General features: G+C 47.4%; 2 protein-coding genes across 2 annotated transcripts in view; one reads left to right on the top strand and one right to left on the bottom strand.

The window, feature by feature from the left end:
* Nucleotides 1–1,071: 1,071 nt before the first annotated feature.
* Nucleotides 1,072–12,573, bottom strand: IRF3 (interferon regulatory factor 3). Its single transcript, XM_033170574.1, has 10 exons — nt 12,410–12,573; nt 11,230–11,444; nt 8,903–9,077; nt 8,705–8,802; nt 8,491–8,545; nt 7,332–7,442; nt 6,567–6,677; nt 5,333–5,701; nt 4,269–4,387; nt 1,072–1,511 (listed from the first exon to the last, which is right to left on the bottom strand). Exons 2-10 carry the CDS (start codon nt 11,434–11,436, stop codon nt 1,347–1,349), a joined length of 1,410 nt encoding a protein of 469 aa, XP_033026465.1. The 5' UTR covers nt 11,437–11,444; nt 12,410–12,573; the 3' UTR covers nt 1,072–1,346.
* Nucleotides 12,574–21,458: 8,885 nt separating this feature from the next.
* Nucleotides 21,459–23,444, top strand: part of LASP1 (LIM and SH3 protein 1) — a 53,233-nt gene continuing 51,247 nt past the window's right edge. The window contains exon 1 of the mRNA XM_033171034.1: nt 21,459–21,618. Within this exon, the coding sequence (XP_033026925.1) occupies nt 21,550–21,618 (69 nt within the window). The 5' untranslated portion in view covers nt 21,459–21,549. The remainder of the gene's footprint in view (nt 21,619–23,444) is intronic.

Here is a 23,444-nt window from a genome sequence, read left to right as displayed (position 1 = left end):
GCGGGAAAGGTGCTATGGTGTAAGAGAGCAAAAATGGGAAATGCTGTCGGGGACAGATGTGGACTTTGTCTGAACTTGCGGCACTCGGGACTCCAGCTCGGATCAGCTGCGGCACCTTCCCTGTAAGGGCGCAACACAAATATTTGAGGCTTTTCAGTTTAGGAAAAAACGTGATCAGCTGGGGGTGAAGAGACCTAATAGAGGCTTACTGCATCACGCATAGTGCAGAGAAAGCAGGTTGAAGTTTTTCTCCCACACAAAATAGTAGAAGTTTTGGTCATTCAGTGAAAACGAACTGGCAGGTTGTTTCAGAGCAGATGAGAGAAAGTGCCACACAGTGTATACTGATTCATGGGATTTGCTGCCACAAGATGAGACAGCCGCAGGCTTAGGTGGCTTTAAAAAGGAGATTAGAAGGATCAATCTGTCAATGGTAACTGATCGTGATGGCTGCGTGGCATTTCCAGGTTCAGAGGTAGGATAGCTCCTTCCCAGTACTAGTTGCTGGACCTCTGATCTGATCCTGCAGGGCTTTTCTTGTATTGAATCCTTCAACTCTTAGCTGCTCTTGCCTTCAAAATCATGGCAGGTTAGGGGTTGAAATGGTGTGCACAGAGTCTTCTGAGTTTTATTTACGAAGTGCCTAAAATTACTGTGTACTGCACATTTTAGAAATACCATTCTCTGCTTCGCAGGGTCACGCTTTGAAATCTAACCAGCATCGTTAGGAAGTGAGGGGAGGGAAGAAACCGAGAGGAAGTACTGTATAGCCAAAACCTGTAATGGCCTGTTGAAAGGAAATGCAGTCCAGAATAAATTGGCTTTCTAAAAGAAGAAACCAGAGAGGCAGAGGTAAAGATCACAGGGTGGTTTACAACATAAAAGCACAAAGTGCATGACATAATAATAAAGAGAAATCCCTCACATTTTAAAAGCCCAGAGTGTGTTTAACAGCCAAAGACCTAGTTAAAGAGTGTTTTCGCCGTGTTCAGCAGCTGATTGTGGTTGTGGCGCCTACGACGAAACCAGCAAACGATATGAACAAGAACGGATGAAGCAAAAAAAAAAAAAAACCAAACGAAATCCCCCCCACAAACTCTTGAATATCCTCTGCATACAGGGATGCTAATAGAAACCGACAGCGACTGCCAGCTGCCTCAGTGGAAGGTTTGTGCAAGAGAGCAGTGACCATCTCCACCAAAGGGCCTGCCGGCATGCCCCTTTCTTAGGAGTCGCAAAAAGGAGTGTCGATTCTGCTGCGTAAGAGAAACACTGAAAGCTGTCTGAGGAAGAGGACCCAAATCTGCAGCTACCTCTGAAAGGAGGGGGATAAAAGTTTTGTGCAGCTAATTAAACTGCACCTCCATCTTCTCTCCCCATTCTCTCAGTTGGTCCAGAAAGGATCCCTGCAGCGAGTCCGATATCCTTAGGTCCGGCTCTGCTCCATTTAATGATGAGGCCCCTTTGCACTGGCTCAACTCGTAGAGAATTTCCAGTGACTTCGGGATGACCTGTAAAAAGGGAGGTTGGGGAGAGAACGAGAACAAAACAGTTGCTGCTACTTGTGTTCCATTCATTTAGTTCTTCCCTGGTACTTAATAGAACTGCCTACCGTGTGTGGCAGGGCAGAGACTATAGCATTGTTCCACCTTATCCCCAGGGCTACATAAAAGGAGGAATGGATGGGCTACCTTAGGGGGAGCTGCGCTCTGCCCACTGCAGTGAAAACAGACTTTGGCTACAGAGTTTTACTGATTAATGGATATATATATACCATATATACTTGAGTATAAGCCTAGTTTTTCAGCACACTTTTTGTGCTTTAAAAGCTGCCCTCGGCTTATACTCAAGTCAACCATTCCTTAAGAAGTGTACAAGAACAGTGGTTCTTTACTCTCCCCAGGCAGCTTGTTCCATTCCTGAACTGCTCACATAAATGCAAACTTTAGACCCCAGAACGCAGAAAGCCTATCAGTTAAGGAAGTATTAAAACCCCACAGGTGCTCACTTTCCCTGGCTCCTGCTTAAACAGGACAGGATCCCAGCCTTCTCTGTATAACACAAGGGAACATTGCGCTGTGAGTTAAACCACAGAGCCCTAGGGCTTGCTGATCAGAAGAATGGCGGTTCAAAACCCTGCGACGGGGTGAGCTCCACAGCAGCAAAGGAGGAAGAGGAAGGAGCAGCCCAAATGGCTGCTTTGGGCTGCTCGTTCCTCCTCTACCACAGTGGCAAAGGTGAACCGGCTTATACTTGAGTCAATAAGCTTTCCCACATTTTTGTAGGGAAATTAGGTGCCTCGGCTTATATTTGGGTCGACTTATACTCGAGTATATACGGTATATATCTTATATCAGCTAAAGAAGTACCCACAGTTGATCAGGTACCAATTTTGCAAAAAGTTAAGTCCCTGTGAAAGCTGCAGATGACGCAACTATCTGTTGCAGGGATGGGGACCTGTGGTCCTTTCGCATGTTTGTTAGGACTCCCATTTCCACTCCTCCCACACCCCCAAGCTGGTTTGGTAAGCCAAGCTACGGTTTAGTGGGATTGCAGGGACTCCCAAAATGGCACTCATAGGCACTTCGTTCTTCCCTGGTTCTCTTTGCTGCCATGCCGTGCCAAGTTTGGCTTGCCATGTCATCTGAACTGGGTATCATTTCAATCGCTCTCCTCCCTAACCATGAGCGACAGCCTTCTCTAATGTCTCTATCTTGTCTGTATCCATATTAAATCTACATGAGAGATGGAAGGTGGGCTTTTCCCTTGATGGCAGTAAGGCAGATGGTGAGCTATTTCGTAGTGACAAGCAACATGTACGTTTTGTACAAATCCAAGAGCACAGCTATACTGCTACAGAAGTTTTAAACAGCAGTATACTTTATACCTGCTATGAGCTACTGTATTTGGTTCTCCATTCACTGAATACTAGGCGCATCCAATTCTGGCAGTAGATTTTCTGCTTCCGTTTTAAAAGAATGACCAAGTTTCTAGGGCTCATTGTTTCAAAGGCCTGCCAGTATCCCAATATTGGGTTCAGACTTTAAAGCCAGGGTAACCAATGTGGTGGGTGCCTTCCAATATTGTGGACTGTGCTTCCCATCAGTGCCAGCTAGCATGGCCAACAGTTGGGGATGATGTAGTACCCAAACTCTGGAGGGCACCATGTCCGTTACCTCTACTTTAACGCATCCAAATTGAGTGGCTTATTCAGAACGATAAAATACAGAATGTAAGCAGTTGTATGGTATTTCATAGAGAGGATCTCACAACAGATGGAAATGCATTTTGTTATGTGTGTATTTAACAAATTTCTAGTCTGCTTAACAATTTTAAACACACAAAAGGCATGGAGTTTGCCTATTGAAAGATACACCATACCTCAATATTACTTCAACTAAGAGATGTAAATATCACACTGCTTTTACCCTTACCACTGAATAATCTTATTCTCTAGCTCAAGCACAGGGAATCTGAGGCTTTGATTTTTAAGATACTTGCAAAACTTAAAGGATCTGTTACTCAATTCAAGAAATCATAGTCAATTTTGGTTTTACATGACCCCGCCTGAGTATAAGACAGTTGTAAAGATTTTCTTATGTGCTTTGATTCAAAAATGATGCATGTGTCGCCCTAGCCAGTATCCTAATTATTTCCCTCTTCTCTCATACGCAATAAAGCAGGGAGGGGAAACCTGTAGTCCTCCAGATGTTGCTGCGCTACAATTTCTATCATCCCTGACCACTGGCCCTTGCTGCCTGCAGCTGATGGGGACTGTAGTCAAACAACATCTGGAGGTCCACAGGCCCCACAGTGAATCCTCAGACAAAGGAACTTTTGCTGCTCATGTCAACATTGTTCTGTTCTAAGTGGTAAAGCTTCTCAAGGTGCGTTAGCAAGATCTGCTTTAGTTATCTCTATGCCTGGGTCAAAGAATGATGGGATAGCCTTTTTGTGAGTACCTCAGATCCACACCAGGTTTGGAATAAACAGGAGGAAGATGGTGTTCCAAGCAACCACCATGGCAGAATTAATCTCCAGGTCTTCCTTCCACTCCAGCTCATAGATGCCCCACCCCAAGAACATACTAAAAGTATACCCCACTGTTCAAACCATGCATGAGCAACCCTGGTTGCAGCGAATCAGCTGTGTTAAATCAGTTAGAGGCAGCACTTGTAGGTTTTTGCTTCTGATCTGCGGGAAAAAAGAGTGGTGTACTGTATTGGACGGTGCTTAAGCAAAGCATGGAAAGGGACAGAAGTACTTACATGCACCATGAGCAGTTTTTTCTTCCAGGGCCGGCCAGTGTCTGGCCAATCTTCCCCAAAGCATAGCCACAAGGTGTAATTAGGAGATCCCCGTTTGCCTTCCATATATCCAACCAGGTCTGGGGAGGCAGGGAGAGAGAGAAAGGGAGGAGAGCCCTATCAGTTCCTCAACTGGTAGTTGCATGCGGATTACTATTTCTGTGGCCTTTAACTCGTCACGAGGGCTGTGGAGGGGCGTCAGTTTTTGCCAAGGTCCACCAAAAAGGCTGCATGTTGGATCACCCTGGTAAAGATGCTAAAATAGTACAGGGGAGAGGACAGAACCCTGCAGCCCAAGTGCCATGGGGCCGAGGAGCGTTCATCCAGTGCCACTCTTGAAACACAACCCTGAAGGTAAGAACAGAACCACTGTAAAAAGGTAAAGGACCCCTGGACGGTTATGTCCAGTCAAAGGCGACGGAGGTTGTGGCACTCATCTCGCTTTTCAGGCCGAGGGAGCTGGCGTTTGTCTGCAGACAGCTTTCCGGGTCACGTGGCCAGCAGAACTAAACTGCTTCTGGAGCAACGGGACACCGTGACGGAAACCAGAGCGCACGGAAACGCCGTTTACCTTCCCGCCACAGTGGTACCTATTTATCTACTTGCAGTGGTGTGCTTTCAAACTGCTAGGTTGGCAGGAGCTGGGACAGAGCAGCGGGAGCTCACCTCGTTGCGGGGATTCGAACGGCACGCCCAAGAGGCTCAGTGGTTTAGACCACAGCGCCACCCGGGTCCCAGAACCACTGTAATAAGTTGCTTTTGATGTTTTCCCCACTGCATCAGCCCCGGAGGACTAGGGAGTCTATGAACATCCGGGGAGCCACAGATTCCCCATCCCTGTCCTGAAGGCACAACCATTTACTTGTATTTCAACTGGCATGTGAGTGAGTGCCTGTCCCTCTAGCAGTGGTGGAAAGAGAATCAAAACTTGTTGCAAAAGTTCTCTTAACAGCGAGGGTGAGCCCTTAAGACACAAACCCTTACCCAGAAGCCCTTATGGGACAGGCAATACAACCCTTGTATACCTTGCACAAACTGCTGCATGCTGTAAATGGGACCCAACTGTTCCTTCGGCAGAACCCCGTGAGGAGTCTTGTCTTCAGGCATCTCCGACTGGCTCCAGGACACATGGCAATGGCCTTGGCGCATGCCGCACAGAGTCGTACCCTCGATACGGAGAAGCACCCCCGGAGCCACGCCTCGCAGAAGGCGCTGAGTGTAGGTCGCTTGCAGACTGTCGTTCAAGCAGACTGGGTCAGGCAGGATCACGTCTGCCAAATCGGGGTAGCGGCCCTGGGAGCCTGGAGGCACGAAGCACAGGCCTCGCACGTTCTGGAATGTGTCGGAGAGGACCAGCCGACCCCGATAGTAGACTCGGACCTCAAAATATGACTCTGAGGAGGAGAGAGGGATAGTTTGGGGGAGCCAGGTGCAAAACCCACCCACTCTTCCTGCCTCCCAGCGGCAGGAGAACAGCCTTTGCTATTCCCCCAGGAGGAGAGCGACTTACTGCTCCGCTCGTGCAGCAGACAGTATCATTCTGGAACGACCACTGAAAACTGAGAGCAGCAAATTGGCGCTTAATCGCCAAACCTCTTCCAGAGAAACTACCCACTCAATGTAACAGCACAGTCTTATACGCAAGTCCTTCAAAGTATGTGGTGCTGCATTCACTCCCAGCTATGTGCAATTGGGACTGCAGAATATCTGCCCCCAACTGGTACTGTTCGTTCATTATTGCATTTATATCCCACCTTTCCTCCAAGGAGCACATAGCTCCCAACTCCTATAATCCTCACAACAGCCCTGTGAATCTTGGGCACTTCTGTCCCAGGAAGGTCACGTTGGTGCTGCCAACGCAGCAAAAAGAACATGGGACGCAACGGTTTTGAGTTACAAGCTCAACCTGATTGGCGAAATGTATGAGCGCTACAGGTTTCCTTCATCGGTGGGAGAGATCATGAGCGAGACAGATGACGGCTGGTGGGTTAGCTCCAGCTTCCAAGCTATTTCCACTGTGCTAAATATGTATTAAACGACAAGCCAACCGATTTCATTTTCACAACTTGTCAGATGGTTCCCCCCCGCCTGCCAATCATCTGATGTCCAAGTTGGCCTAGGAGGGTGGGTGGGAATAAAGATCTGGCCCACCGAGCCAAAGGAGTTCTCCACCTGCTACTTTACACCCTGATTTCTACTACTTAGAAGCACAGCAGCGCCAAGGGGACAAGATAATTTTTTTAGATCCAAGGAGCTCACCGAAGATATTGCTACTCAAGAGGTCCTGCAGGGGAGATGCTGCAGTTGTGGATGGAACTAGATTCAACTCGGATGGGGGCACGCCTCCACAGAAAGCGGGATTCTCTGCTCCTAGTGTTAAACACCATTGAAGAGAAAAAGACAAACAAGCATTTGATACCCAACACAGACACAAAAACAGAATCGAGAGAGAGGGAGGTAAAAAAAGGTAAAGGACCCCTGGACGGTTAAATCCAGTCAAAGGCAACTATGGGGTTGTGGTGCTCCTCTTGCTTTCAGGCCGAGGGAGCCGACGTTTGTCCACAGACAGCTTTCCAGGTTATGTGGCCAGCATGACTAAACCGCTTCTGGTGCAATGGAACACCCTGACAGAAACCAGAGTGCACGGAAATGCCGTTTACCTTCCTGCGACTGCAGTACCTATTTATCTACTTGCACTGGTGTGCTTTCAAACTGCTAGGTTGGCAGAGAGAGGGAGCCTGACAACGCCGCATGTGGGAATCTCTGGGAGAGTGGCCTAGTTTTCAGAACCTAAAGTAATTCCCGCCACTTTCATAACAAAAATCTACTAGATCGTTCCTAAGGAGATGGGAACTGTTTTTTTTTTTGTTGCTGTTCAGCAACTGGGAGTCGGAAAGCCTTGCCAATCTACCACTGAGCACACAGAAGATCTACCTTTGGTTCCTCGCACACTAGATGAAAGGGGAAATGGTTGCAATCTCGGCTTGGCCATGACAATATTTCCTCTAGATCCAAGAAGCTCACCAAACATATCAGCTCCCAGTATCTGATCCAGCTGTGGCTCTGCGATTGCAGGGAGATTCATATCCAAGCTGAATGGGGGCAGGCCTCCAGTGCAAGCTAGATTCTCTGCTCCTGGCAGCAAAAATGAGGTATTTCAGAAGAACAACAAAAAAAGAAAATGTGATACTCGGCAGGTGCACACAGAAATCGAGGTGGATCTAGTTTGAGTGCCTGAGAATGCCAAAATTCTGGAATCTCTGGGGCATTAGGAATGCCTGGTGCATTAGGGCAGAACCTGATAACTTTGGTTGTGGTTTTGGAGCGAATTGGGCAATATAGGGCTGGAATGCAGGACTCCTCTTTCCAGATCTGGAAAGAAAACAGATTCTAGGGGTGGGATGGGAGGTGGAAAGGAGAATTTCATTCACCACCAGCACTCTCAGACTTTCTTCTCTACAGCTCATTTTGCCTCATGCATACCATCTGATCCATGGAGCACAGGCTCGGACAGGTGAATCAAAAAATAATATATATATATATGTGCATAAAACTATGCAGTTAAAACCAGATTGAAATGGTATGTGAAACCCCTAATTACTTGACTACAGAGTGGGGAACCTGTGGCCCTCCAGCAGTTGTTGGACTCCAGTTCCCATCAGCCCCTGCCAGCATGGCAACAGCTAAGCATGATGGGTGTTATAGTCTAACAACCTTTGGAGGGGGGGATACAGCTTACCATTCCCAATTCCATCCCAGTGCTGATTCAGAAAGACAAAAAGTCTGTAACGCTGCTCAGCAGAAAGATGGAATACAATCTTGCATGCTCTAATGATGGAGCTGTGTCAAAAGTTAATACGAAAGCAGCTGCAGAAGGGTGCCAGGGTGTTTTCTGGAGTGGGGGAGGGGGCACAACTTCCATGATGCATATGGTCACCTGCCCCCAAGATTCTCTGTTCAGGTGTCTCCAAGAAAACTGAGCATCTATATATAAAATAAGCAAAACTAAGTAAACTAAGCTTGGTGGTCAAAGTGTTGAATGCGGCTTGATTTAGAATTTCCCCTTCATTTCGTCTCCATGTTATTTATTTATTTATTTGGTGCATTTATACCTCACCTATTTCCTGCAGCATCCGAACCAATCCCTTACTGGGATCCCTTTCCAGTATCCTGGATCACTCACCTTCTGCGGGGCTGGAAAATTCCAGGGAACTCAGCACGCTCTCCAGGATATCGCCCTGAAGGACAGGAGAGAGAAGGTTCACAGACTTGTTTATTCCTCTTTCCCTGTCCTACTCCCACTGGCTTCTCCCCAACAGGCTGCTCTGCTTCTTCTTTCCACTTCCCCATCCCATGGCTGCAGGGACTGGGACAGGGAGGAAAGTAGAAGCACTGACCTGAGAAGAGGAGGAACTGTCCCCGCACAGTCCCGTGCTCCCAGACAGGGTAGGAGAAACGTCCCCGACTGCTGTCCCCTGGGCAGAGTCATTCAGATCTACAAGATTATAAACAGAGGAGATTCTCGGTCTGATCTGTGGCTCCTCCTCGCATCTTTTTCCCAATCGGAAGCCCTCTGTTCTGTCTGATCTACCTACTTGTGGCATGCAGGATTTCAAACACCTTGTGGGGGTCTTCGGAGTCTGTGCTGTTATCCTGAAACATGCGGATCCCATCCTTCCGGTTCAGGGCTGAGCGGAAGTTCCTTTTCCACTCGGAAGGCGTCCGCTGGTCAATGCCTGGGCGATAGCGGCCTCTGGCAATGGCCCAGTCCTGGAAAGAGAGCAGTTAGGTAGGGAGATTTCATACCCCCGCACAGCAGATTTCTAAGCCCAGCTATAGCACCCTGCTCACCACCGCCCATAAAGACAGTCTATCTGAAAGGCCCATGGTCAACTCTTTCCCTCCTTCAACTCTTGTGTCATCTTAACAGATGGACTTAGGTCAGCTGCCCCCAGGACACTTCCACCTGCCACAAAACTGGAGGTCCCTCCAGATTTTACTGCACATTCACGATGATTTGTGCTCATGATGTGGTCAGGGAAGTCACACTGCTTCCTTTCCAATCGGTGGTTATCCTGTAATTTCCTGCTGAAATCCCGTAACGCAGGGGGTCAGCAATGTGCGGCCCATGGGCTGGATGTGGCCCAAAGAGACTGTTTTAACAGCCCACGAGCCGCCCCCGAACCGAGCCACTCGTTCAGTGAGTCCCCCGCGCGCTGCGCCGGTTTAGTGCGCCGAACATTGTGCATGCACAGGTACCGAAAATCATGTCTGCGCATGTCCAGGCGCCGAAAATCACTTCTGCGCAGGTGCAATTTTCGGCATCTGGGCACGCGCAGAAGCAATTTCCAGCACCGCGGACATGGGTAGATGCAATTTCTGGCATCGCACCGTGCCAGTCCGGCCCACGGATATCTCCGTGAGAGTGATCTGGCCCATGGCCGGTAAACCTTGCCGACCCTTGTTGTAACATTTAACACCACAAATTATTATTATTTACTGAATTTATATACTGCCCCTTACCCGGGGGTCTCAGGGCGGTTCACAGAATAAAATCAAGATATAAAACCACAAAATACCTAATAAAAATAAAAACAACAACCAAATAGCGCGTGCACCCCCACAATTTTTTTTTTTTTTTTAAAAGGCATAGGATGTAAATCAGATCAACCAAAGGCCTGGTTAAAATGGAATGTTTTTGCCTGGTGCCTATAGGTGTATAACGAAGGTACCAGGTGAACTTCCCTGGGGAGAGCATTCCACAGACAGGGAGCCACTGCAGAGAAGGCCCTGTTCTTGTGTTGCCACCCTCCGGACCTCTCAGGGAGGGGGCACATGAAGGAGGGCCTCTGAAGATGATCTCAGGGTCTGGGTAGGTTCATATGGAAAGAGGCGGTCCTTGAGGCATTGTGGCCCTGAGCCGCTTAAGGCTTTATAGGTCAAAAGCAGCACTTTGAATTGGGCCCGGAAAGTAATTGGTAGCCAGTGCAGTCGGACCAGGATCGGTGTAATATGCTCAAGCCGTCTTGCTCTGGTGAGCAACCTGGCCGCTGAATTCTGCACCAGCTGAAGTTTCTGAACCGTCTTCAGAGGCAGCCCTATGTAAAAATGCATTGCAGTAATCTAACCTTGAGGTTACCAGAGCATAGACAACAGTAGTTCGGCTATCCCTGTCCAGCTAGGGGCATAGGAGGGCCACAAGCCGAAGCCGATGGAAGGCACTCTGGGCCACTGAGGCCACCTGAGCCTTGAGCGACAGCAATGGATCCAGGAGTACCTCCAAGCTACGAACCTGCTCCTTCAGAGGAAGTGTAACCCCATCAAATGCCCCAGTGCTGTGTTCAGTCCTGAGTGCCGCTATTTAAGAAGGATATTGATAAGTTGGAATGTGTGCAGAGGAGGGTGACCGATACGATAAAGGGTCTGGAAAGCATAAGCATGACCCATTCACCAAATATTCTGAAAGTGAATCTTGGGAGGGATGCGAATGCCCTGTGGGATCCAGTATCCTATCTCTGTCTGTGGATGGTGCAAGGCAGAGGGGAAACCAATGCAAGATCATTGAGGAAGGGAGGGCAGAGACCTTCTTCGCACAAGCTAGCGCCTGCTGCTTCGCTCAGTAAATAATAATAGTAACAATTTGTTTTGCTCTCCCTTGAACCCCGTTCATTCTGCCCACCTCCCACAGCTATTCCAGAACGTTACAGTTAAAACACGAAGGAATCCTCTTCCCCGGCTTTCCCCAACCTGGCGCCCTGAAGACATTTTGAACTACAAATCCCAGCAGCCCAACCAGCATAGCTTGGGACGATGGGAGTTGTAGTTCAAAACAGCTGAAGGGCATCAGGTTGAGGAAGGATGCCTTGCCGGGGCAGTGGGATGCGATGTGGCACGCACACCGAAGGAGACACTACAAGATTACCTCAAAGAGCTGGAAATCCTCGTAGCAAATACTCTGCCGTGAGCCATGTTTCCACGGCACTCGGAACAGGGTCCGTTCTGGGTTCAGCCATGATAGTCCCGGGTACCGCTGGGTGTCCAGCTGTTCCATTAGCCAGGGCACGATGAGAGGTCTTTGAGTACCCATGGGGGAACTGTGGGAGCAGGAGAGTGAAGGGGAGGATGTCATAATGAAACCTGATGGGGAGAGAGAAGGGAGTGGCAGAATAATGAGTCACTGCAACACAGCTGCAAGGCTGTAGGGAGAGAAAAGCTCTCTCTGTGTGTGTGTGTGTGTGTGAGTGAGAGAGAGAGAGTTTGTTTGTTTGTGTGCTTTAGCAAAGGACCCCAAACTCTAGTTTGCAGACCAGCGTGAACTTCATTTAGGTGGTGGTGCACAACGTGCCTGCAAAAACACAATTAAAAACCATACAGCGCCTAGCACTGCATACAACTGTTGCTACAACAGGCAGAAAAAAATCATTAAGTGGTCCGCCAAGTCCCTCAGCCATGTTCAAGCGGTCGGGTGGGGAGTTTGGGGGCCACTATCTTAGAGAGAGCTTGTCCTTGATGGGGAGCGTTATGTATGCCTGACAGCGATTGTGTGTGCGTGTTTGAGAGAGACGGAGAAAGACAGCACGTTACTTTGATCCTTGATCTTTTTAGAGGCCTTTTTTTAAAGTGCTTTCGATCTTCAGGAACACAAAGATCCCCTGCTGGAAACAAACCCATAAACGCCTCCTCCCAGGAGTCCGGGGCTGGATTAAGCTAAAAGAGCCCTTCATTGCAGGGGGTTGGACTAGATGACCCTCGTGGTCCCAAGTCTACAAATTCTATGATTCTATAAACAAGAAGGAAGGAAGACCGCAAAACCGCCGCGCAACAGGCCTATTTGCAACCCAATAATATAGCAACTAGAGGCGGGTCCCACCGAAACTGGCGTCGCTGAATGCCGTGCAGTCATGCATTTACTTCCAAGTTAAACGCGCCTCAACGGGGCTTGAGGTGCCGTTTCGGGATCCCTGCGAAACGGGGTTTGCGGCTGGGCCAGCTTGAAAAGTCTCCCGCTTGGGATCTGGAATGCGGAAGTCGAGGAAGGATCTCCTTTCGGAGTGCGGGGTAGGGAGCCCCTCGTCGCACCCACCCCGCAACCAAGCACCCACCTGTCAGGATCGCTTTTGTTCCGAGACCCCCGTCCAGGCTAGTTCCTCCTCTCCGGCGAGCCGCAAAACGGAGCCTCTTCGCCCTTCTCCGCGGTGCCACGTGATTGCGAAAGTTGCTTTCGGTTTTCAGACCTGAGAGCCATTTTCGCCTGATTCCCCTCCTCCCTCGGTGGCGCACAGAAAAAAGAGGATTTTCTGGGGTTCCTGCGTTTTCGATTCGTTTTATAAACCGCTTCGGGTGCGGGATAGGTTTTAATAGGAGAGGATATATTAATTGCAGTCTATCCCTCCAGGCTCACACGTATGTGACAAGTTGTACAGAGTTCCAAAGTCCTACCCCTGGCAGCAAAATTAAAAACACAGGAATTAGGTTTTTGATCAAGTCCAGATGTAATCTGGCTTCTTCTTCTTCCTCTTCCTCTTCCTCCTCCTCCCCCTCCTCCTCCGCCTCAACCCGCTTTAGAAAGACTCAGGCAGCAACTTCAAAAAAATCTCTACAAAATATAAAATCAGTATTCCTGAACAGTACTGAGCCCATAACCTTTGTGGGATGGGTTTTAATGGACAGGAGAGGGTATATTAATTGCAATTTATCCCTCCAACCCATGAATACCCATTCTGCATCAGGAATTGAGATGGTTTTAGTTGTCATTATGTCCCCTGTTCTTTTGTACATGATGACAATTCCAAAACGATGGATGTGTTCCTTTGCTGCATTGTGTGTGTGCATTATTTATCAAAAATATGTTTTATCCCGCTCTATAGCTGCAGGAGGAGCTCCCAGAGCAGCTTGCAAATATCTTGTGATTTACTTCTCTCAATGTATGAGAATATTCCTGGTGTAAGAGTAGGCCTATCCCTGTTTGGAGAAGATCTGTATATACAGGTGTCCAACCACCTTCACCTAAAAGGAAAGGTTTGAGACAGATGATACTTACAAGATATCCTTCAAACCAGAAGGCAACTTACTTTATTTATTTAAATTATTTTTATTTCACCTTTCAGCCACAAAAGGCTCCCACAGTGACTAACCACTAAAAAAAAAAGGACAGCCCTGGGCCCTGTCCTTGAGCTTAAATTTTTTTAAAAGTCTTGACACAAAAGGAAAATGGATTGGGAGAGAGGAGGAAATAAGCAAACTCAGGTTCATGTTCTTTCTGTTACAAGTGGTTTTAATGACCACCTTCTGGTTTGTATGTGTGTCCATATGTGTCTATGTCTGTGCATTTTGCGTTAGGGGGTTGCTTTACTACAATTTGTGTGAATTACTAGAGTTTTTATTCTTCAGGGCCATCTCAAGGCCCTCCTTGGTCTCTTAACTATTTAGTCTCTAAGTGGGAGGACAGCTGCACATGGGAACAATCACCTTGGACACCACTTGGTAGAAAGGTAAGATACATATCTCACAAAACAAATCCATCATGTCTCTAGTTGACACACAGCTAAATTACTGTACATGAACAATACCTTGTCACATAGTGCATAGCTTCTCATATTCCATCCTGCAGCTGCTGAAATACATTTCTGGAGAAACTTCAAATGGAAACTCCAGCATGAGTTACAACTCCAGCTTCTCAATAAATTGAATAATTACAACTCCAGCTTCTCACTAAATTGAATAATTTAGATGTGAATACAGACAATGGTTTCTTGTTCCACTGAATTTACTCAGCAGCGCTGATTGTTTTAACACCAATTCCTGTTTTGAAATGTCATGTTCGTTTTGCATATATTTAAGCTCTGAATTGTCAATGGCAATGCTCTTTATTGACATTTGTAAAGTAACAAAATAGGAAATTCTTTCCAGTAGCACCTTAGAGATTCTAAGGTGCTACTGGAAAGAATTTCCTATTTTGTTTCGACTATGGCAGACCAACACGGCTACCCACCTGTATTTGTAAAGTAGTTATGCCATAAGAGTTTTGTTGAGGCTTTAAGGATCTGCAAGACTCGGGTTGGTTTCTGCAAGAATATCTTTAACCTAAAGGGCAAACGCCGAGGTTTATTAAATCAACAGAGGACAGATTATTAAAGTGATCTCATTTGGAATACTGCATTCAATTCGGAGTGCAACACTTTAAGGATGTAGACAACTTAGAGAATGTGGTTGGAAGCACAGAACACACACACTGTTAAGAAAGGTGAAGAAAAACTGGGTACGTTTAGTCTGGAGCAGAGAATGGCTGTCACACAGAATAAGACAAACACCTGTACTCTGCTGACCCAGAAAGGAGCACTTACTCTAATGGGCTTAAATTACAGGAGGGTAGATTTTGGCTGACCCTTTGGGGAAACTGATTGTGCACATCATAGGTCGTGTCTGCATATGTTCAGCAAGGTTCCTCTTTACATACATTTCTCGCCCCACCCACAGGGCAGTGGGAGATGCAACAGCAGGGGGCAGGGGCAGGGGCGCACCCCCAATCTCTCCCTCATTGTGATTGTGTGGAAGGCACTATGGGTGAAAGGCTCTTAGGAAAGAACAGGGAAAGCTACCTTGTACCAAAGTCAGATCATCAGTCCATCTAGCTTAGTATGGTTGATACTGACAGGGAGCAGCTTCTCCAGGATTTAAGACAGGGCTCTCTCCCAACCTCACAGGGACCTTCTGCATGTACCGTATATCAGGCAGCTGCTCTACCACTGAGCCACAGCTCTCCTCAAGCTTTTAAATGTTGGAGGATATGTAGAAACATTTGCACTCTGCACTAAGCAATAAGAGCGAGAACTGCAATAAGCTCTGTTCAGTTTTCTGGGAAACTTAACTTACATGAGATCTCTTTAATTCTATGGATTCTTCTTCCCTGTTGTTTTGCTATGCCCTGTCATTCTAATTAAATTAGAAGTTCCTCCTTCAAGTCCTGCTGACAGTACACGAATGTGCCGGGCTGGGTCATTGTGCTGACAGAGCAGGAAGCTGTTTGCCCTTGCTCCACTCTGTGCCTTGTTTCCAGAAAAAGGCAAATATCTGTTCTTTTAAAATGGATGGTGGTGGGAGGGGACAGCCTGAATAGCCAGAAGAAGGGCCGCATTTGCTTTGTGAGATTTCACGGTAAAGCAGAAAGCGGGCACCAGAAACCAGAAGCAGTTTTGATCCAGTGACCTCTGGGTTGGGAGAATAACACAGTTGCACTGTCCCACTCTTGGCAGAGTAGCAGTTCAGCTTCTTTCTTGATGGAGCTGTTGCCCTGGGCACTCCCAGGGCACAAGCAATGACCCAGAGAAGCAGGCTGCTGTCAACAGCACAGTAGCTAGTATTATGGTATTTGTTCTCAGAGCAGAAAACCCTGTTGATGTTTTCGTCCTGTTGTCAGGGGTAGGTGGGCTGAGCAGTTCTTGATTCTAAGAGGGCAGGAATCTGTTATGGGAAGCAGAATCCTTTACCCTTCCCCACCTTTTGCCTAACAAACAAACAAACAAACAGAGGCAGTGTGGTATAAAGTGTCAATCTAGGGTTTGAGAGACTGGGGTTCAAATCCCTGTTCAGCCATGACCTTGGGCCAATCACAGTCTCTCAGCATAGTCAACTTTGTAGGGTTTTTGTGAGGATTAGATGGAGAAAACATGTGTGCTGTTTTGAGCTCCTTGGAGGAAAGTTGGTATATAAATGTAAGAGAATAAATAAATTACATTACATTACAAAGAACACTAAGCTTGTATGAACAGAAGCAAAATACCCATCCTACTAATAAATAAGTTGTTGGATGGATAAGCAAGATGTGTTTCAGAGGAAAGATATTTGTATCCCACTAGAGCCAAAAGATTGTGGGTACGCCCACATTACTCTCTCTCAATCTCTCTCTCTGTGTGTGTGTGTGTGTGTGTGTGTGTGTGCATGTCTTGAAAACAGTTCAAAATTGGAACTGAGAACAGAGGGAACTGCTTCTCTAAAACACATAAAGGGGAGGAAGTAGTAGCCATAGGAGAAGAGGTCCCCCAACACCCACCCCTGAAATTTCAGCAGCAGATACAACCTACGCATTTCCAAGCTTTTATCTACTGTCATGAGGTCTAGAAACTTTGCCATTAATCAATAGTTACATTCTTTGTTTTCTGATACCTGTTGAAGGTGCAAAGACTAAACACAGTGCTGAGTGAATAGCCATTATGATGGGGAACAGATGTAGGGATCTAAGCATATTACTGTTAGTGGCAGGTAAAACCACACTAGCCAAATCCCTTCCTGCCGTACAGCTGTTAAAAACCCAGAAACACACATTAAGGCTACAGTGATATCATGCACACTTATTTGAGAGTAAACAACATTAAGGCCACTGAATCTAGTGCAGTAGATAGCATGTGAGACTAGAATTGGTAAGACCCAGGTACAAATCCCTGTTTAGCCATGAAGCTCACTGGGTGATCCTGGGACATGCACTATCTCTTGGCCTAACCTACACCATAGGTTTGTTTGAGAGTAAATGGTGGGAATAACCATGTTTACTGCCTTGAACTCCTTAAGAGGGGATTGAGCGTAAATGTAAATGTAAGACATAATAGTCAACACATACAGGACTGTATTGTAAGACTGGGAAACCTAGGTCTGTTTGGAGACTGGGGATGGAAGAAGCACAAAATTATTTGACATAGCAGATGCCTTCCTTCTCCAGGAAATACTTCTATTATTTGTTTTTATGTGTAAAAACAGTAGATGTTTCACAACCACAAATATTTCTTTTGACGTTACCAAGATATAACACCAGAGGGTGCCAATGTCCAACATTTGCTGAAGGCATCATATGTTTTGTATTATTGATTGTAAATTGTTGGGTGGTTTAATTTCTTTAAGCAAAAAAAACCCAAGATGGATCCAGTACACAACCAACTGGCTAGAGAATCTTCCTAACAGTCTTTTTCCATTTGTGATTCCAGGCATCTATGCTTTCATGTCAAGAGGCACTGAAGTGGATTTGGAAACACTTGCACAGTAAAACTAGATTGAAACTCAGGGCCAACCTAGTTATAGCTTGGCTCCAGATCTGTGCTTCCAAGTGCAAGTTTTATTGAACACAAATTGTCACTGCAGGGTCACCAATTCAGACCCTAATGAGGAAACCTAACATAGAAGGCTTGTTTCAAGCCTAATAATGGGTGTGTGATGTGGTCATTTACAGGGGAGGAGGCGTAGATGGGAAGAGGTTAATCATCTCCATGTACTCAGATTCCTGGAATATGCCCCCTACCTACTATAATTAGGCTGGAATTTTTCTTTTTCTTTTGGAGCCAACCTTCTACTGAAGTCTTGGTTTCTGCAGTAGGTGAAGATAGCCAGTTCAATTCATGGTTGCTCTAAATTAAATTACAGCCCTAAATGACTTAGACCACAAATATCTGGAAGACTGCTTCCCTAAAGATCCTCTTCAGTGCTAAGATTGGCAGATGGGGCCCTCTTGGTAGCTTCACTGCCCTAGGACTTTTGGGGGTGGGGTGGGTAACCCAGAAGATGGTTCTGCATCATTTCCTAAGTTGTAAAATTCCTTCCCTACAGAGCTACATCTGGCACATTTATGAATAGCTTTCCTCATATGCTAAAGAACTACCTCTTAACTCTGACCTTTGACAGCTGAGATATATTGATAGGACCCTCCTCTTATTTCTCTGCTATGAACTGTTTTAACTGATTTTAATACGATTTTATTATATTATTGTAACCCACCCTGGAACCCTTATGGTGAAGAATCCCCTATGAGGAAAGTTGGCAGCATTTGGCGCTTTATAGTTCATAGTTTGGCCAAACTGCGGGAGGCAGTGAAATATAGGCGTGCCTGGTGTGCTCTGGTCCATGGGGTCACAAAGAGTTGGACACGACTGAATGACTGAACAACAACAACAACAAAAACAAAGTTCATAGAAATTTATAAATTGATGCATGGCATGGAAAAAACAGGTGGAAAAAAGTTTTTCTCCCTCTCTCATAATACTAGAACTCACAGACATCCAAGGAAGCTGAACGTTGGAAGATTCGTGACAGATAAAAGAAAGTACTTCTTCATGCAGCAAATAATTAAATGATGGAGCTTGCTCCCGCAGCAGGCAGCGATAGCTACCAACTTGGATGGCTTTAAAAAAGGCTAGACAAATTCATGGTGGAAAAGGCTATCAATAGCTTCTAGTCATGATAGCTCTGCTCTGCCTCCAAGATCAGAGGCAGTACCCTTCTGAACAGCAGTTGCTGGAAACCACAGGAGGGGAGAGTGTTCTTGTGCTTGGGTCCTGCTGACTGGTTTCCCACAGGCATCTGGCTGACCACTATGAGAACAGGATGCTGGACTGGATGGGTCATTGGCCTGATTCAGCAGGACTCTTATGTTCTTAAGAATGAGTAAGAGGAAATGGAATAAATAAATAAATACACCCCTTCTTGCTTAGATAAGCCGTTGGCCCAATTATTTCCTTGCTATTGGATTGTTAGTTCATCTTAGGTTTAGCCAATGGTTTCCCCTGCACTTTTTTGTACATCTTTTGCACATTTTTAATTATATTGTAAATTTATGTTTTGTTGTTTTTAGTTGCCTTGGACACCATATGTAGATAGACCTTTAAACACATTAATAATTAAACTATGTGGAGCAGTGACGCTACAGATGCTTCAGGTTACAGACTCCACTAACCCAGAAATAGTACCTCAGATTAAAAACTTTGCTTCAGGATGAAAACAGAAATGGTGTGGTGGCAGCGTGGCAGCAGCGGGAGGCCCCATTAGCTACAGTGGTACCTCAGGTTAAGAACAGTTTCAGGTTTAGTACAGACCTCCGGAACAAATTAAGTTCTTAACCAGAGGTACCACTGTATTGGAACACTGGTGACAGACAAAAAGTTCAACACTAAATTAAAAATAAATTGCAAAAGACATCCCAACTGTACTGAAAAGACATGATTCATTTAATATTAGAGAATTGTAGAACTAGAGGCTCACTTTTCTGGGCATGTCCTGTCTGCTTTTCTTGCTCTGTGGTTCCTCCTTCCCCAGCAAAACTATGATCCCACAAGTAAGAAGGGGCAGTCTGGGTGCTAGAAGGTAGGCTGCAACTCTCCCTTTTCTTTATTAACTTACAACTGGTTTTCCTGCAATGGAACTCACCCCTCTGGCCAATGTTGGGGTGGTCCCTAGCCCCTTTTACCCACCCTGTCTTCCAGAGTGCCTGCCCACAAAGGAATATGCCTCACTAATTCCTTGCAATGAAAAATTACATCAAGTGATTGCCAGGTGGCTATGCTCACCTACCTATCAAAGTTTGCCCCTAGGTGTCGGGGCGGGGGATATATTTATCAAGCAGGGAATGCAGCACATCTCTGCTCCTCACCTCTGATCTAAAAGGATTTCAGGAGTGGGAAAGCCCTCAGGTTCAGACCATGGAGAGTCACAGCAAACAACACAGGGCCCACTGACATCATCATCATCATCATGTTTATACCCAGCCACTCTGGGCGGCTTACAGCATATCTAAAAACATAATAAAAACATCAAGACTTAAAAACCTCTCTATGTCTTCTAAAAGTTGTATGGTTACTTATTTCCTTAACATCTGATGGGAGGGTGTTCCACAGGAAGGGAGCCACTACCAAGAAGGCCCTCTGCCTGATTCCCTGTAACTTCACTTCTCGCAGTGAGGGAACTGCTTGAAGAAGCTTGGAGCTGGACCTCAAGTGTATGGGCTAAACGATGGGGGTGGAGACGCTCCTTCAAGTATACTGGGCCGAGGACATGTGCCAGCCTTGAGAAATACAGATTGTACTGGCAATATTTCTTGCGTTTCCAGAAAGCGGCACAACAGGCAGGCATTCAACAGGTGCAGATTTTCCTATTGCTTACTTGTTAACGTTTTGGCATTTTGTACCCCCCTGTTCAGCGCGTTCCCAGGGCAGCTTACTGAGCAAGTCCAAAATAAAATGACGTAGTCAAACATAGCCATTCTTCTCTTTTTTCTCCCCTGCTTTTAAAAGCCCTGGGCAGACAGCAGCAACTCAAGACGACAGGCTGGGGGTGCCTTTACTAGAAGAGGCGGCCATTTCAACAGGTATAGCATGTCCCGCAAAGTAACACCTGCTGGAAATTCATCTCCGACCTCCTCCTTCAGGGGAGGGAAGTGAGAAAGGTAGAGATCGATGTCGTGAAGGCCGCCAGGGAAAAGAGGCGCGGTGGTGGGAAGCAGAGAGCGGACCATTATTTCAAAAACGCTGCCACGACAGAGAAACAAACGCCCCACTCCGCCTGAGGAGGGTGTTTTTGGCGGTATTTCACCTTTTACAGCCTAGCCCTAGGCATGTTTTACTCGGGAGTAAGCCCGCACTGCGCACATTGTGGGCGGCAGCGGCGGAGGGTCGGGACGACCACAGCCCCGACCTTTTGACAGGCACTACATCCACCTAGGCCATTTCTTCTCAGCAGCCGTGAGTTCCGCGCAGCTTGCTGGCGGCGGCGGCGGGAAAGAGGAAGAAGATACGACTCAATAAAGTCCTGACGACGTGGAATTAAGATTTAATTCTCCAAAGAGCCCGGCTGTGGTGGGGAACCATAAGGAGATTCGGGGGGGGGGGGGGAGAGAGCCACCACCGTCATCCCCCCCGCCGCCGCCACCCCCACATAAGCTTCTGACAGACATTAGCCTTTTCGGGTTATTCCTCCCTCTCGCGACTCTCCGCCCGCCCTTTTTTTTTTTTTTTTTGGTTCGTTTAGTCTGGCCGTTGCTTCAGGCCCCTCACGCACGCACGCGCCGCAACCCCGCGCACCATTCCCTCGCCGCCCCCACGGTTGGCTGGTGTGCGCGCGCGCGCGCGCGAGACGAGGGCGGAGGCGCGTGAGGGAGCGACTGACTGACTGGGCTGGCTGGCCGCGCCCCTCCCCTCAGTCGTTTCCAGCCGTTGCCGAGGCGGCTTCTTTCCTTCCTCTCTCTCTCTCTTTCCCTCACGCCTTCTTCCTCCTCCCGCTCGCTTCTGCGTTAACAAGCCTCGCCACGGGCGCGGTTTTCCAGGCAGCCAACTCCCACCGCCGCCTTCCGCGGGGGTCTCTCTCTCCCCCCCCCACCCCTATTTTTTCCCCCGGTTCCCTCCCTCCTCCCCTTCCTCACACGCGCAGGCATTTCTCTCCCCTCCCTCCACACACACACACACACGCTTTCCTCCTCCTCGCCTCGGCCGCCATGAACCCCAGCTGTGCCCGCTGCGGCAAGATCGTGTACCCGACCGAGAAGGTGAACTGCCTCGACAAGGTGGGTGCTGCTGCCGGGGGAGGAGAGGGCGGCGGCCGCGACCGTTGAGCGGGCGGGACTGCGAATCAGCGGAGGGGCTAAGGGCAAACTGAACTGGGGGTGCGGGTTTCCTCCCCCCACACACACACACGCGTTTGTGGGGCGGGCTTGGGGGGTTGAAATCAGGCTCTTGGGGCGTGTCTCAAGCTGAGCTGGGGAAGGGGAGAGCAGGAGCAGTGGGGAAACAGGCAGGGAGGGTGGTGGGTGAGGCGGAAGAGGGGAAACGACCCCAGCAAAAAAGAGAGGGGGGTGGGATCTAGGGGTGTGGTGGGTCTCGGGGAGCCTGTAGGTGTATGCCAGGGAGTCTCTTGGGGAAGACGGTCCAGTGAGCAGTCCCCGAAGTGAGGAATTGGTGGGAGGGGAGAGTGTATGGTCTGGGGGGGGGGGAAAGGGAGGGTGTAAGGCACAAAAGGAAGGGGGCGGTTTATGAATGGCTAGAGCGGAGGGGGGGTCAGAGGGGTTGGGAATGGGAGACTAAGGGGCTGAATAAAAAGGGAGAAAGGGGGGGGGAAAGAGTTGTTATTTGGCGGGTGGAGAGTTGGTGATTGGAGTGTAGGCCAAAGGGCATGGCAGATAAGCAGAAAGCCTGGAGGAAAGGGGTGTGTGTATACGTACAGTGTATGTATGTATGTATGTATGTATGGAATACACGCACGCACACGCACACCCGACCCAACCCAGAAAGGTGGCAATAACAGGTTCACTGAAAGGAACGAGTGCAGGGATTTTTCCCGGCTTTGGGATCACATCCGCTCCTCTTTCCTCCTCCCCACCCATCCCGAGAATGAGTTTCTTGGCTGGTGAATTGGAGGAGGTTTTCTGTGGATGCCCAGGGGGTGCTAATAATGACAAGGAGGCAACTTTGAAAGGTGTTGAGCAGGATATAAAGGGTATTAAGAGAGTGTGGTGTATTGCCTGCAAGGTGTGATGAGGAGCAACCGGTTTTAGCAGCTGCAAAAATTCAAATGTTTTATGCCATGGGGTGCACAATAGTAATGGAATGCAGCTTTGCAGGGAGACAGTATGGGGAATGTTTAAGGAGGGATGTGATCTGTGGCAGCAGATTCCCCCCCCCCCCTTGTTGCTGGTCATAGACAAAGCTTGAAATAACTTGAGGAATGCAGAGATTTGGTCAGATATGGTGGTTAAGATATAGTTTTGGAGTGATTAGGTATGTGTATGAGAGAGAGTGTGTGTGTGTGTATACAAGAGCAAGTAAGTAGTCTCACTCCTGGTCTTGGTAGGTTTGACAGCTCCATTTCCTAAAACAATAGAATAAGACTGTGGATATTTGGATACCAGTAGATAGCATGAATCACAACAGTGTGCCTTTTGAGAAAGAATCTGGCTTTAGGGGACACATATGGGAAAAGGCAAAGAGCATGTGCTGTCAACACAGCAAATCACCAAAGGAGATGCGTTCTTAGATCATTCATCTGGCACTCTCTTAGATTGCTTTCCTCCATATCAGTAGTGACAGTTAGTACTCCCCAAGCCCTCTCCCTCAAATACTACAATCTTCCCCTTTAGCTAAAGGGTGTGAGCATTGAGGTAACCTAAACAAATCTGCAGTCTAGCTTTCCCCTGTCTTTCCCCTTGTTTTCCTTTTTCCTAATTTGATGGTGAATTAGATTGGGAAATAAGCAAGCTATAGCTTATAGCATTTCTGCCAAGTCTTCTGTCCAAGAAGAGGTGGTTATATGACAATATTGGAGAAAAGCACCTTCTCAATTTCTCCATTTAAAAAAATCTATGGAACAACTGAATGTGGCATTGGAGGTATTCCA

Source organism: Lacerta agilis, chromosome 14 (genome assembly GCF_009819535.1).
Source record: "Lacerta agilis isolate rLacAgi1 chromosome 14, rLacAgi1.pri, whole genome shotgun sequence".
Lineage (NCBI taxonomy): Eukaryota > Metazoa > Chordata > Lepidosauria > Squamata > Lacertidae > Lacerta > Lacerta agilis.
This window is presented reverse-complemented; position numbering and strand designations above follow the sequence as displayed.